Genomic DNA, 16374 nt, shown 5'->3' with positions numbered 1-16374 from the left:
AGGTGTTATTCAGATATTGGTATCTGCCATAGGAAAAACCCATATATCTTGACCGCTAAAGTTATCATTGGATATCAAAAATGTATTTTAAATTACAATGTTCATTGAAGCTGGTTTGAACCTTAATATTTATTGATGGAAAGTGTCTACACAGAGCCATGCTATTATTAAATTTGTCTCAAAATACAAATATGATCAAAACTCTTTCTATTACTACATGTATTAAATCATAAATGTGTGTGCCAATTATTTAACTTAAACTCCGCTGGAGTCTAATTTCAGCTACAGTCTTGTTTTTTGGCAGCATTCATTCCGTGATACAAAAAGTATTCATTGTCACTCTGTGGAAGCGTTCACATATTCTGATTCATCTGTATCAAAAGGGACAGAAAAAAGTGAGCAGTTTGGTTTCATTATAAATGAATAGCAAAATTTTTTAATCAAAGAGAATAATTACCTTCATCAGATTTGTTATTCAGAAATTCAGCATTTTCATAATCGCAGCTATCTGCGGAAACATAACGGACAATAAGTCAGTGATTAATTTTATACACAAAACAAATATGTAGATTCCATGTCATCAAATGACAAGTTAAAAAATTTTTTAATTAAACCAACAAATTCACTGAATTTTATTTGTATAAAAATTCTAAATACAAGAAATGTTATAAATGCTGCTGTTTAAAGGAGGATACCAGGTTCAGTACAAGTTGAGCTCAATCGGTAGCATTTGTGGCATAATGTTGATTACCACAAAAACTCATTTCCACTCATCTCTCCTTTAAAAAAAAAAAAAGGCAAAAATCTGGGTTCCAGTGAGGCACTTATGGAAGTGAATGTGGGCCAATCTGTAAACATTAAAATACTGTTTCAAAAGTATAGCCACAAGATACAAACAATATATGTGTTAACATGATTTTAGTGTGATAAAATCACTTGCTAACCTTTTCTGTATAAAGTAACAGACAATTTTACATCTTTGTTGAAATGACAATGTAACGACAACAAACCCTAAAATGACTATTTAAATAAATATACAGCTCAAATAGTACATGAGTTTTAAGAATTAATGTGAGCACATTTATAAAATTATAAGCTTGACATTTCTATTTTTAAACCCTTATAAAATTGGCCCCATTTACTTCCATTGTAAGTGCCTCACTGTAAATTCGATTTTGTGGTCATCAATATTATGCCACAAATGCCGTCTATTGATCTTTACTTGTACTTAATCCGGAATATTCCTTTGTCACGGCTAATCTGATGAGGAAAAAACATTTCTACATGAATAACATGTAATTGCAGTGCTAAAGATGCATTAAACGTAAATTATTACCAATATAAATAACTATAATAATACTATTAGCTGTCGCTTAAAAAAAAAAAAAACTACAGTAACACCATGCTATTTATTAAACATTTATAATATCCATTTATAATAACTTTCATGAATCAAATGAAACAACAGATTATTTAATATTTTTTCAAAAGTATGTCATGAGACTTTGATTCATATATTTTATCTATGTTGTTATAATTGAATGTACATGAACTACTGATCTTATAAGCATAATACACAATTTGTTAATACTGACCTATTAATGAAAGTTATTCTAAAGTATTTCCACAAGGAAAAGATGTCGGAATCACTTAAAACACCAACCTGAGTCATGTTGAATAACTTGTGTTGGAAATACATTCTCATATGATCCCGGATCCGTATCTGGGGTAAGAGAATGAGCATTTCATTAAAAGAAATTCTTTGCATATATTTACCTTGCCATCCATTTGTGCACTTTGTTTTTTAGCTGTAAGTGTGTGACTTGTGGTCTCTTGTTTTTTTAACAGATTTTTAAATAGACATTCTGTATTCATCACCTAGTGGGTTATGTCTTCACAGGTTCATATGTGCCCATTATAAGTGGCATAATTTTTTCCTGTTTACAGAACTGAAAATGCAAGTGGTTTGCAAAAAGTATTAAGACAACTTTGTAACGATTATCCACATGCGCTTACCTGGGTCGTCTTCATTTACGTAATGGTTTCCTGGAATTGGGTCCCTATGAAAAAAAAGAAAAAACAGTGTATTATATTTAAAGCATGTATAGATATTAAGAAATGTATTGTTGTGTAAGGTAGGCCTAAATGTATGCACATAATGCATCTACTGTATGTCAAAAGGAATGTAACTTATTTTTATTAAGCTTATATAATGCTTTTGTGCCAAAATTGTTTGATTAGCATCTGACTAGTTTTACCCATATGTGGAAAAAAATACTCACACGTATGTCGGTTCAAAGCTGCCATCTGCCACATAAGCAAAACATGGTACATTATATTATTGTATTTAAAACATAATACTTATTGTAAGTAAAGTCTAATGATTGCCTTAACAATGACACTTACCATTTGGATAGTTCTGATAACGGCTATGACCTCCAGGGAAACAGGCAAAATAACAGCCATCCATTTAAAGTGAATTTTCTTAAATTACCACCATAAAGATACTAATTTGAGCAATGCACATTTGAATGAAGAAAATTCTTACTATTTGGAGTCCTATTTAACATAGATGTCGATAGCCTGTAAAAAGTAAGTTAATAGTTTAACTTTTTTTTTTTAAGTTTATGCTATTTGGCATTTATGCATCACAGCCTATCAATGTATACAATTGTGTACAATTTTAGATAAAGTGGACAAAGATGCTTTGGGAAGAAATAATGAAAATAAGGCTAAAAATGACTAAACATTGGGTTGATTAGTGCTCAGAGTATCTTACCTTGAGGTGGAAGAACTCTCTTTAGACATCTGGTTTGGTTTCTTAACTGGAAAGCAGACATAATGCAAATAAAATATCATTTTTGCCTGGTGAAGAGTGCATTTTTAATTTCACTCTTCTTCTGACATAAGATATTTTATAAGAAAAAAATTAATTCTGTAAAACCATTGTTCAGATTGAGAAGGGGGCTGGGTTCTGGACCCACAATAAGGCCAAAAAAAATGGATTTGGGGGGTCCCATGGTGTTTCCTCAGAAAACTAGAAATCTTCATATTTTTGTGGCAACACCACACAACATTGTCCATTATCTGTCCAAGTTTTTATAAATAATCCAAATTACATTTTTTCAGTCTGAAAATTGTAAACACGTCCAAGTGTGCCTCACGGTTAAGCGTTAAGGGGCCCCCCCAATTCGAACACTGTAGAACAGTAATATTCTGAAAGTTGAGCACCGTGCGTAATATACATAAGAACTCATTATGATAATTGGCTCACACTTTTATTAAGTTTAATTTTAAGAATATTACCTGGTCTTTCAGCATATGTGCTGTGATCTTGATTGCTGAAAGTGAAAAACAATAAATATGAAACCAGTCAGTAAATTTTGTTTGAATTAGTACCTTACAGTATATATCTCCAAGAAAAACAACAGCATTTTACTTACAATACGTCTTGGTCATACACGATGTTGTCCTCTTGTATTACTCCTCAAAATAAAAAAGACACAAATGTATAGTGTCTTACAGAATGAACGTCTGAGCAATTGTAAAAGGTTACTTTCAAAACCCACAAATGAGAGATTATTTTGAGGGTTGATGGTTGTAATGATAGACCACTTACTAGATTTATTTTTACGACACATACAAAGCGAATAAATACAACAAAGGCAGGCCAAGGAAGCGATGGCAAGGAGAGCTCCTTGCTGGCTATTGGCTTCAATCATGTCCTGAAAAATAAGAAATACTTTTTGGAATGTTTTTTTCTTCTCGCACATAGATAGTGAGGAAATGAGGAATTGTAGTGTTATATGTTCACTTACAGATCATGTTTTATCACAGAAACAACCATGAATGACAAAATGGCGCAAAGTCTCAGCACAAGTTATAGGAATTATTTAATGCTGGGAATGAATCAACAAGCAAGATTGTGTCAGATTAAAAACCATGGTTTTAAAAAAAGTTTTTTTTTTTTTAATTTTAAAAGGAATTAATTAGTCTTGATGACATTTTCTTTGATTTTGGATTGTTGTATATATATTATGATGCTGGGAGAGCTGTGTTGCTGTTGTTTTTTTTTTTTTGGTCATATAGCCTATTGTGTGTCTGTATATACTGGTTAATTTGTTATTTATGTGTAAATATACGTTTTTTGTTTTTTTTTTTTCATTTTTTTTTCATCAGTAGCTAATTTAACCACTGGATGAGAGTTATGTCATCATCAAACGTTTGTCTTTTCTTTCTTCCTTAATTTTGTAACTTGTCTTGCTTAATGACAGGTTTTTTAATGTGAATTGTTTTTTTAAATATATATATATTTTAGACATTCTAAACCATCATCTTAGTGAGTTGCATTACAGTCACTTGCAAATAATTCTGTTATTATAGCCTTTTCAGCCATATTACTAAGACCACAGAGAAACGGTTTTCCACTCATAAGCACAAGACTCGTCGCACAGTTCTCTTTCAATCAAATTGACATGAATAAAGGAACATAAATAAGTGAGCAGTTACCTTGAGCGAGCCCTCAGTCCACTTCCATTCTGATGAAAAAGTAATTTGAAGGACTAATGGGAGAGCACATTGAACCTGTGTGTTTCCTGTTTCGAACTAAATCTAACCACATCCGTGCAGAAACACGCCGGACATCAGTAAAGAGTCCACCACATACCCACAGTAACACAATGCTCAGAGGGGAAATCTCATAGTTCAAAGTCGACCTGCTAAATGTGTATTGTGTATTGTGTATGTCATACATTAAATGTCAAACCTACTCAATAGTCTTTGAAATGCAGCCCGTTTCATTAACATTGGCAGAAAAAGTTGCAGCTAGACAGAAAGTATGTAGAACTCTCTCATTGTTTCCTCAATTAGGGCAGAATGTGATTTCAGAGTAAAATCAATGGCTGCATCTTACAAACTCTAACTGTTCATTATAATTAACTGACTTACGTTGAATAGTTTATTGAATCACTGTGAAAGCTTGTTTAATGTTTGCAATATGCTTAGATAATGTTTCAATATAATGACATTTAAGGCGTCTGAGTATGTAGGTGTTGTGTGGGTAGGTTTTTCCGCTATTTACTAACGACAACATTGTTTTCCTATTACAACAATGGTGTTGGATTTGAAAATAATCTTATTTAGAGATTTAAGTGATGTTAGGCTAAGCATTTTAAGACATTCATTGCTGTGGTCTAATTTAATTCATTATTTATTAAAAAGAAAGTATATAGGCTAATTAGTGTATACAAAATATATTTTATATATGTTCATCTATGTATTTTATAAAGCTACTTGTACAATATAAACTTTGCATATATACTCACTGAGCACTTTATTAGGAACACATGTACACCTACTTATTCATGTGATTATCTAATTAGCCAATCCTGTGGCAGCAGTGCAATGCTTAAATCATGCAGATATGGGTCAGGAGCTTCACTGAAAGTTCATATCAACTATCAGAATGGGGGAAAATGTGATCTCAGTTATTTCAACCGTGGCATGATTGTTGTTTCCAGACGGGCTGGTTTGAGTATTTCTGTGACTGCTGATCTCCTGGGATTTTTATACACAACAATCACTAGTGTATAGATAATGGTGTGAGTAAAAAAACATACAGTGAGCTGAGGTTCTGCGGATGGAAATGCCTTGTAAATGAGAGAGGCCGGAGAATGGCCAGACTGGTTTGAGCGGACAAAAAGTCTACAGTAACTCAGATAACCACTCTGTACAATTGTAGAGAGTAGAATAGCATCACAGAATGCACAACATGTCGAACCTTGAGTCAGATGGGCTAAAACAGCTGAACACCACGTCAGGCACTTTATTAGTACCATGGTGTTCCTAATAAAGTGCTCGGTGAGTATATTTAGTTCCCATGGTCATGGAAAATCTAGAAATATCAAATAATTTGAAAGTGTTTTCCAGGCAAGTTATGTATATGAATATAATGTTAAAAATCATGGAAATGTCTTGTGAATATATACATTTTGGCAAATTCTGCTCTAAAATCTTCCAATCAGTAAGATATTGTGCTCTTTTGTAGAGTAAAACTTTCTCTGATTCCACAGTGCTGTCCAATTTGAGTTCTTTTGAACCAGTTATTTTCATTTAATCTGCCAAACCGGTTCAAATCAATCTAATATTTAATTTCAATCTGAATCAAAATTATTTAAAAAAGTCCTTATCCAGTAATCACAAAAACTAATGGAGAGGTCATGGAAATTCATTGGTCAAAAAGTGTAGTGGAACTCTCTTTGTAAAATATACAACATTTTTGTCTGTTGTTATTAGTGTATGAATTAGTGTAAGCACTAATTCATTATTAGAATAAAGATTAAAGACCACAGTATGACTGTTTCCCCCACAAATGACCAGTATGGAATTATTTTTATTATGGCAGGAAGTGGTGCATGAAAATAAACAAAACCTCACAATATCAATTAACAATTTTGCAATTCCACTGATGTTTAAAATGTACACAGAATTTGATAAAACAGAATGTGGGGCCTCATTAGACAATACAATAGAACACAGGTAATACAGATAATAAAAATCATTCTCACAATTCTATATGAGTGAAATCTGAGTAGTTGATTTCCTCACTGCCCCATACGTTGATGCTCAGCATTATGTTGTGGCTTGATGAGTGGAGGTTGTGAATCTTCAGTAAACAGTGGAGGATACTGGGTGAAAACAGTGGAAACAGTGAATATACATTTTCAAAAGCGATTGTGACATTTCACTGCACTATGTTCCTTTGAGCGTCATCTTTGCCAGTGATGATGTGAATCACATTTAAAGGATTATTTCAGGTTTAGTACAAATTAGGCTCAGTTGACAGCATTTGTGGCATAATGTTGATTTTCACAAAAAACTACTTAAACTCGTCTCTTCATTTCTTTAGAAAAAGCAAAAATCGAGGTTACAGTGAGGCACTTACAATGAAAATGAATGGGGCCAATTTTTGGAGGTTTTAAAGACAGTAATTTCAGTGTTAGGGAGTAACGGAATACATTTAACAGGATTACGTATTTAAAATACAAAATATAAGTAACTGTATTCCACTACAGTTACAATCTAAATAATTGGTAATTAGAATACAGTTACATTCAAAAAGTATTTTGATAACCGAAGAGATTATTTAGCATTTTATTGTCATTTGTTTCATTTAATATTTATGATAAATGATGCGATCCAAAGTGCATTTGAACAGTGGTGAAACACTTTCTTATGATGTGTTACATTCATATGAGCAGACAGAGAAGTAAGATTGAAGAAAGTTTGGAGAAGAAGAAATAGAAAATATAGCTGCAAGCAGTGATACCAGGTTCAAGCCAATTATCGGCACCATGAGGAGCAAAAGAAGCTTTGTGACATGTTTTTGGTTAGAGTCCGATGAACAGTGTGTGAGGCGTTAGAAAATGTAAACATTCAATCATAAAAAAACCATTTGTTTTAAAAATAACAAAACATTTTAGCTACTTCTTAAAATTTGTGTTCAGTATGTGGCACTGTTCTGAAACTGCTGAGGTACTATCTTGGCATGATGGTTAACATGCAGGAAAGCGTTCAATAGTTATAAGCCAACATATAATTTTTTCTATCTCCAAATGTTGCAAGTAACCTCAGGGCCTAATGGTGATGACACGTACCAAGTTTCGTCTCAATCACTCAAAGCGTTGCGGAGATACACCCTCAAGTGCAATTTTGCGCATTCTTCGTCAAATTAGTTGAAGCGCCATTCAAAAACGGTACAGTTTATAAAAATTCTGTGAATAACTTTTTGTCATGAGTGCATCTAGATGATGCAGGCCAATTTTCGTTCAAATCTGACAAACAGTCTAGGAGGAGTTCAAAAAAGTAGGTTTTCAAAACATTTAAAAATTGTCGATCATGACATAATTGGTATCGTTGTTCTCGGCATGAACCATGGTATCTATCAAGACCAGTCTTATGACAATAGACGAAAGGAGTCAATAGCTATTAGCATTTTTGGAAATAGCATTATAATTTTTGACCACAAGGTGGCACTGTCTCAAAACTTTGAGTTCCTTCAGAGCATGGTGCTAAAGACACATACCGAGTTTTGTAACAATACGCCAAGTTGTTCGTAAAATACAGCATTTTATGACTAAATTCAAAATGACCGACGTCCAAAATGGCCGACATAGGAATTTTTCATATCGTTGGACTCGCTAGACCCCACTAAATCTAATGAGACTTATTTTATGACAAACTGTTCAGAAGTTATTAGCAATAATTTGCTTTTTTCATGTCTCGTGACCAATAGGGGACAGTGCGCCAAAATGCTGCAGGTAACCTCAGGCCCTAATGTTGATGACACGTATCAAGTTTCATCTCCCTTAAAGCGTTGCGGCGATACAGCCTCAAGTTCAATTTTGCATGTCATTCATTGAAGCACCATTCGAAAATGGTGTGGTTTATCAAAATTCAGTGAATTTATCTTTGTCGTGTGTGCCTCTAGATGATGCAGGCCAATTTTCATGCAAATCGGACAGATGGCTTAGGACGAGTTAGAAAAAGTAGGTTTTTCAGAAAATTAAATATGCTGAAAAATTTTCATGACGGAAAATGCCATCATAGGGTTATTAACAAAAGTATTCCAAAATTATTAACAAACATGAGTGCAAATTTGGACATTTGGTGGCACTAGAGGGTTTAAGGTCCTCTATCTGTGTACCAATTTCATAACTTTCCCGCAAGCGGTTCTATGGGCTGCCATAGAGTCAAGAGTGGAATAATAATAATAATAATAGGAACAGTAACAATAACAATAAAAATAGTGGTCTTCGACCCTTCGGGACTTGACCCCTAATAAGCCTTGTGTGAATTGTTAGTGAATTGTTAACTATTACGCTAAGCTAAAATGCTATTTCTAGCCATTTTACATGCACCTTACCAGGCACAATCATATTTTTTTATCAAGAAAATTACCTTTGGATCATAATTACTATTTTTCTAGGAAGACTTTTGATATTAGGGCAAAAATCGTATTCTTGATAATAATTTTTTTACTGTTTTCCTGTAAAAATATCTAAACATTCTTAAAACAAGATCAATTTGATTGATCTTGTTTTAGAAACAACACTGCATAAGATATTTAGGTTTTTCAGAGAATGTATTTTTAACATGTGTAATTATTTGTCTTTCTGTACTGGCAGAGTTTTTATAGTCAAAACAAGTGAAAAAATCTACCAGTGCTGAAGAAGTAATCCAAAGTATTTACAATATGTTACTGACCTTGAGTAATCTAACGGAATACGTTACAAATGACATGATGCGAAGCTTATCCTTTTATAAAAGCACTTACATTAAATCTTCTGTTAAAACTCATGTATGATTTAAACTGTAAATTTGTTCAATTTTTCATTTTACTGTCATTTTAGGGTATGTTGACATTACATTATCAACATTATGGCAACAGTTAAAAAATTGGCTATAAATTTACACAGAAAAGTTTAGTATGCATTTTTATCACACTAAAATCGTGTTAACACACATATTGTTTAGGTCTTGTGGCTATACTTTAGAAACAGTGGGTATTTTAACATTTATGAATTGGACCCATTTACTTCCATTATTAGTGCCTCATTGGAATCCCTAAGAAAAGGAGGGACAAGTCAAAATACAAATGCTGTCGAGCTTAACTTGAATTGAACCCAGAATATACCTTTAAAGTCTGATCCAGTGATGGACAGTAGCCATTGGTATATGGGTGGACATAAAATAGTTTTGGAAAGGGTTGGAAAGTCTTGCTATGTGACTTGCTATACTCCATCTAGCTTTTATGACCTCATATTAATTGAGAGACTACAACGAATATTTGTACTTTTTATAATATGTCACAGCAGGACCATTGAACTACTGAAGGCAAAAGGTGACTCATATATGTTTCAAAATACAATAAAAAATAAAAGCGGTTTACATAGTGGCATTTGAATATGTTCTAATATGTCCAAATAGGTGAAACCGCAAACATATATGTTCATGTATGGCCACAATGCCGGTACTGGGATGCATTCCTTGGTGGGGCAATTGTACAGTATGTTTAGTGGGGGCATCATTGATCGAGTGCACCTTGATCCTTCCACTGTCAGTCAGGGTGGGGCATCAGAAGTTTCTGAGGGCAATGTCCCCCTAGCTCTGGCCATGTATGGCCATATATCAGATTTCTTTATGGGGATTAAAAATGGTGATCTGTTTTCCCTTGTGCATTGATATAAATATTCATTTTAATCATTCATCAGTTCATGAATACTTACAAGCACTGCTGCTCAGGCTGGAGTAACTGCTTCCTGCACCAAAGGAACTTCCTGCACCTGCTCCAAAGACCAGTCCTCCCCCAAGGCCCAGTCCTAGGCCTCCACCAAGACCTCCTCCTAGGCCAAATCCACCTCCAAGACCTGCACCTCCACCCAGACCTGCACCTCCACCCAGACCTGCACCTCCACCCAGACCTGCACCTCCTGCTCCCAGGCCCAGACCTCCTCCACTTGCTCCTCCTCCTACTGACGTCTTTGACATGTGCACGGTAATGCCACCTCCAGATTTGAGTCTGGTCGACCAAACAGATATGCTTATCATTTGAAGTGTGTGATTGTTGAGTCAGTAAAGGTTACTTTTCTCAACTCTAATCTCCTCACCTGTTCTCCTCGCTGTCCAGAAGTTTCTTATAGGCTGTTATTTCAACATCCAGGGACATTTTGCTGGCAAGAAGTTCCTGATATTCTTGACCGTACTGAGTAATTTGCTGAAGAAAAATTTAGAGGAGTGTAAGTGACATGTATATGAGATTAATAAGACAAAACTGTTTTCATTTAAATTAGATTATATGCCATATAATAATATAATGTATTTATTTTATAGAGATTTCCACTTTGTCTTAATTGATTGATATATTACCTTTCTGATATCATCAAGCTGAGACTTGAGAATGAGAACTTGTTCCTGGTATGTCTCTGTGTGAGAGTTGGAGTGGCACTCTGCTTCTTCCACCTGAGACTCCATCTGTAAGTTCTGTCAGTGGAGAGAACATCAATTACTCCCACAAATGTCCCAGAGTAATTACAGTTTAAAACTAAATGTAATTATTAAAGGTGCACATAGTATTATTTTTAATGTCATCTTGGACTTACACTGGCACATAGGGGCATGGATGGATTTCAGTTACCAATGATTGATTTAATTAGTTAGTATAAATGAGATAAAGCTAGTGATATTTGGCTGGTCATGTGATCTTAACATGGCAGTACCCTTGAAGGGAGCCTTTCCACATAGAATAAAACTGCTCTTAAAAGGTTATTGATATGACTGGTGTCATCTTATCTTATAGTGTGTGGTCATAATTGTATATATATGTTTCAAAATTACAATAAATTAAAATAAAGTCATTAGCAAAATTATGAACACGATATTGCAAATATAGGCCCTATCAACATTTGCAAACAGAAAATCCACCAAATTAAATCTGGCTACGACTTCATTGTGGTAAATGAGCAGGACCGTATCTAGTGGGGTGAAAGGTGGTAATGAAGGTCCAGAAGGGCCCCACAATAAATTCTAAGCTTTATGTTTTAATAAGAATGGGGTCCAGAATACCTGGCTACGGCCCTGTAAATGAGTAAACCATTAAATAGACATTACACAATGCGATTGAAATCAGTTCTCTATATAGTTTGTTTGTTTTTTCTACTCATTCTGGTTTAACGGGTCAGGGGTGTGACTGAATGCATACATTTTTATTGTTTGGTTTCTTTTACTTATAATTAATTGCACCGAATCAATCGTGATGAATTAACAGGATTGACAAACCAGAGATTTGAGCCTCTCGATCTCCCTCTGCACAGAGTCGATCTGCAGTTTGTAAACTCTCAATTCCTCCATGGCTGTGGTGAGCGTCTGAGAACTAGGCTGAGTGGATACTGACATCATAGAGAGCTGTTTGCCCATAAAAAGAGAAAATAGGTTGTGGTTTGACCTAAAAATGTCCAAAAGCAAATGTGCCAGCATCTACACAGCTGCCATACAACGACTCTCCACTTGGAGGAGGCAGTGTGCAAAAGATTTGTGAATTGAGTAACCAAGCCATGCAAATAATCATGAAAGAATGCATTACATCATTAAAAAAGTTGGTGACACTTTACAATAAGGTTCTGTTCATTAGCATTTCTAAATTCATTAGGTATCATTCTAAATATGAGTTTGCACAGTTTGCTTATTGAAGGGTTGAAGTTTCATACACTGTCTTGCACCGAGAGAAGAGCATCCTGTTTGCTGCGCTGAGCTAGGCTTTCATAGTGACCTTTGACTTCAGTCAGCGCTATGGTCAGATCCTGTGCCTGGGCTGCATTATCCACAGAGATGGAGACTGCTGACTTCATACCTCCAGTCACAATGGTTCTCACCTCTTTCACTTTCTAGCACACACAAGTACACACACACACACACACACATACACAAGCTTAGGCCACTGGTAAAGTTAAAAACTGACTAAAATGCTGCAGAAATAAAGGGAAGCATGTTGTATTAAATGGAGGTATTGCAGACAGTAAAAGCTTTTGACTTACAGCATCATACACCTGCTTGGATAGAGCAATCTGATCCTCCAACCCGGCAATGCTGGTTTGCAACTCAAAGATGGAAAGGTAAAGATTGTCCACATCCTAATGGAGGAAATTTGTGAAACTCAACAATCTAGAACTGTAAAGGTGAGGTTGAAATTAGTTTCATATTTTCATACCTCTTTCAATGTAGTCCAATCCATTTCCAGATTTTTGGTTTGAGATGTTTCCTCTTCATACCTGAGATAGAAAAGGAGTGAATGTGCAGGTGCGTGTATAAATGTGTTATTGGCTGGTCCACCTAAGCAAGTGGTATAACCGATGTTGGGTGTATCCGATAACAAAGTAATTAGTTACTGTAATTTAATTACTTTCTAGTCAAAAAAGTTATGTTTTAATTTACATTTTAACTTAACTTGTAATCAGATTAAATTGACTGACTTTCAATGAAAGTAATTATTTTAAATACAATACTTGCATTAAATTAATATTTATACAACATTTAAAATATTAATTTATATGTATGTCTGTTAGCGCTTTTGACCGCTGAAGGGTGCGCTACAACGAATGAGGAAATATTAACGTTTTGAATTTGAGCAGAAAACCAAAAACTTTTTTCCTGAAAAGTGATTTAGAAAGTAACTTAAAAGTAAAATAATTAGTAATGTGATTCCTTTTTAAACCAAGTAATCAGTAAAGCCATCTAAATAAATGTTTTAAGAAGTAGTCATTTTTAGTGGATTACTTATTTTGAGTATCTTACTCAACACTTGATATTACTAATTACTAATACAAATTTGAGAAATTTCAAATGCTTTACTCATTACAGTAAATTACTTTTCCAGTACAGATGGGGTGTTAACACTAGATTAATATTGAGTCTTAAAATCAAACCACAAAGTGCCATTAAGAAACCAGAACTAATAAAATAGTACAGCAGTTTAGTGAAATATAATTACAAATGTAATTACTAATGTACTTGAATGTAATGAAAATTTTCATTGATAGATAAAAGTGCTTCTAAAATGTGCTTTTATGGCTAGGGTGAACATTGTGGGGTTTCTGAAACAAAAAAACACATCTTCATTATTCATGAGTGCAGGTTTATTATTCCATGTAGAGAGAATCAGAGAGCGAGATGGACTTACCTGGCCTGCACATCATCAAAAATGCCTTTATAGTGCTCTATCTCAGCAATGATGGCCTCTTTAGTAGCTGTGAGGCCATCAATATGGGATTTATATGTTCCGATGGCAGAGGTAAGAAGGATGGAAGAGCTTGCAGGTCCACTCTGCTCTGGGTTGGTAAACATGGAAATTTTGGCTTTAAGCACTGCATTGTGCTGCTCCAGAGACCGGGCCTGTGGTCAGTGTCAAAGTCATAGTAAGAAAAACCTAACAGAGATATTCTATCCAGTGATAGAATATCTTGATTTATTGGAAGAGATGAGGATTTTGTTGCACCATTGCTATATTTCATTATGGTTTTATGAACTATGTTCATGCCTCTGTGAATTGTTTTCAGTTTCTAGTTCATGAAAGCAGTGGATTTGTCTATTTAGTTTTATTTTCTGAGCATGAGTTAATTGAGACCACATCCACACTAATCCATTTTAAGTTTCTAATGTTATTGTTTTCCAAATTGTACAGTAATACAGACCGTTTAAGTAATTCAAAATAATTAGTTTTCAGTGGAAGCAAATGCCAAGTGTGGATGAGAGGGGTAAAAGCTAATTTGTTGCAAATTTGCCAGAACTCTAGATTTTTTTTGTGAGGGCAGTTGTGGCTTCAAATTAACATGTAATTAAAAAAAACAAAATGTAAAAAAAAAAAATGTGGGCAACATATTCAATTATACATTTTAATAAAAAAGAAAAGCATTGATTCCGCAATGTTCATGCTTTTTTCAATGCTAAAATGCAGTTTTCATTGATTGAAAATGGAGCATTTCGAAAACATTCTCCATGGCCGCATACTTCGGAAAATGATGACGTTTGAAAACTCAAAATGTTTTGACTGTCACTGAACTGAAAAGTTTTCAATCAAGAACTGATTACTTCAAACTAAAACACTAATCAGTTTTCCGTTTCCTAAAATCATTGTTTTCAAAAGTATGAGCATTTTGTAAATGATCAAATTTCGAGTAAGGATAACTGCGTTCTCGTGTAGATTAGAGGCATAAACCTATCGAAATCAATGTGTTTTCAACCGAAAATGTATTAGTGTGGATGTGGCCTTAGAATGCTTGTGACTGAACGTTTTAACTTACCTTATCAATGAAAGATGCAAATTTGTCATTGAGTGCCTGCAGGTCCTCCTTCTCCTTCAAGCGTGTGACCTGCACTGTGCCTGAGGACGGGAGTGTTGGATCGATGCTGGGGACTGGACCGACGCCTGCATCCACTGTGGTGGTAGAGCTGATGAAGGATGGGTTGAAACCATAGCCTCCAATTTTGAAGACTCTGCCCCCCAGACGGGCACTCAGTGGGGCCACACCAGCCCTAAGCCCTGCTGCTCTGGCTCCTCCAGCACCAAAGCCAAGCCCTCCTCCAGCACCAAAGCCAAGCCCTCCTCCAGCACCAAAGCCAAGCCCTCCTCCTAGACCAAAGCCCAGCCCTGCTCCTGCACCAGCTCCAGCCCCAAAACCAGCTCCAAGGCCTCCTCCCAAGCCAGCTCCTGCTCCCCTTCCTGAGCCAAGCGAGCGGGACAGAGCCATACTAACACCTCCACTGCCCCTGGATCCGGAGAACAGACGGTTGCCTCCATAGGTGGCTCCAAATCTGACAGCTCCCCCACTGATACGTAAGCTTGACTCTGTCATGTCTGCACTCAAAACTGTGGTACAGGTCTTTGCTGAGGATTCCTGGTGCTCAGTCAGGCTGCCTTACTTCAACTTTGTGCTTTAAATACACAGCTCTGCGAAGGGCTGGACAAACAGGCTGCTGACGATTTGCTGTGGCTGCTCATATGTCATATGCCAAGGCGAATAGACAGGCAAGCGTCCCCCCTGCAGGCACTGATTTCTCTGAAACATGTTAGAGGTAATTAAATAGCCTTGGCATGTGGAATTGAGAGAAACCTTAACCTTCGGCTACATTAACAAGATTTAAAGAGAGTACCCTTTGATTGACAGGTAAAAATGTTCTTTATAGTCTTACATTCATGGGAGATAAATTCTGAATTTCATGTTTCTGAGCTGACAAATGTGCAAGAGTAGCCTCTCATCAATCAAGATGACTGTGACAGTGAGAGGCAGGTGAAATTATTTTTTTCTTACCCCAAAGGATAAATAGCAGTTTCTGCACAATTGCTGACAGGTATGCAGCGTGCTGTAACAGAGTTCAGAGAATAATGCTGGGTCAGGTAATACCCTTACTGTTACTTAATCAGTTGAGCCCTTCATATCTGGGTTCAACGCTTCTCCTTAAAATGAACTTGCAAGTTGCGTCGTCATCAGGGCCCATAAATGTCTTCAGGTAGAGCCTACTCACTAAACCCGGAAGCACAGGGGCCCACTTACAAATGTCCTTGGTCAATTAATTTTTGGCCCTGCTTTCCAGGTAAACAGCTACAATAGAGGGCAGCCCCTTTTATGACATCAACAAAATTAGTCTGTAAGAGCCAGCTGCATCCTAAGGACTGAGACTGAGAACACACTAAGAGTTATTTCCAAAAGCATATTGTCCCAGGAGAGCTGTTAACCCTGACATGCTATCGTTCTTATGTATCTTTGGAGGTAATCTGATGCCTAACGTAGCCCTGATACGATGGAGTAGTAAATACAGATTTGT

General features: G+C 35.6%; 2 protein-coding genes across 3 annotated transcripts; both read right to left on the bottom strand.

Annotated features, from left to right (window-relative positions):
* Window positions 1-92: 92 nt before the first annotated feature.
* si:dkey-183i3.6 (LAT2 domain-containing protein) lies at window positions 93-4658 on the bottom strand. 2 transcript variants are annotated; one of them, XM_052104334.1, is made up of 12 exons: window positions 4510-4658; window positions 3620-3725; window positions 3444-3486; window positions 3307-3341; window positions 2780-2825; window positions 2549-2583; window positions 2407-2436; window positions 2283-2307; window positions 2017-2060; window positions 1664-1723; window positions 458-508; window positions 93-371 (listed from the first exon to the last, which is right to left on the bottom strand). In XM_052104334.1, exons 2-12 carry the CDS (start codon window positions 3720-3722, stop codon window positions 337-339), a joined length of 507 nt encoding a protein of 168 aa, XP_051960294.1. In that variant the 5' UTR covers window positions 3723-3725; window positions 4510-4658; the 3' UTR covers window positions 93-336. The 2 variants fall into 2 exon arrangements, with proteins under 2 accessions (XP_051960294.1, XP_051960295.1); XM_052104335.1 differs by having other exon boundaries at window positions 235-371; window positions 458-504.
* Window positions 4659-6611: 1953 nt separating this feature from the next.
* On the bottom strand, window positions 6612-15408 carry si:dkey-183i3.5 (uncharacterized protein LOC566445 homolog). The gene is made up of 10 exons (XM_052104866.1): window positions 14853-15408; window positions 13733-13944; window positions 12764-12824; window positions 12591-12686; window positions 12264-12440; window positions 11836-11961; window positions 10927-11040; window positions 10668-10774; window positions 10287-10579; window positions 6612-6686 (listed from the first exon to the last, which is right to left on the bottom strand). Exons 1-10 carry the CDS (start codon window positions 15402-15404, stop codon window positions 6667-6669), a joined length of 1758 nt encoding a protein of 585 aa, XP_051960826.1. The 5' UTR covers window positions 15405-15408; the 3' UTR covers window positions 6612-6666.
* Between the last annotated feature and the right edge of the window lie 966 nt (window positions 15409-16374).

The sequence above is a fragment of the Xyrauchen texanus genome, chromosome 34, assembly GCF_025860055.1.
Source record: "Xyrauchen texanus isolate HMW12.3.18 chromosome 34, RBS_HiC_50CHRs, whole genome shotgun sequence".
Classification (NCBI taxonomy): domain Eukaryota; kingdom Metazoa; phylum Chordata; class Actinopteri; order Cypriniformes; family Catostomidae; genus Xyrauchen; species Xyrauchen texanus.
The sequence above is the reverse complement of the archived record's forward strand: the minus strand, read 5'-3'. Positions and strand labels throughout refer to the sequence as shown.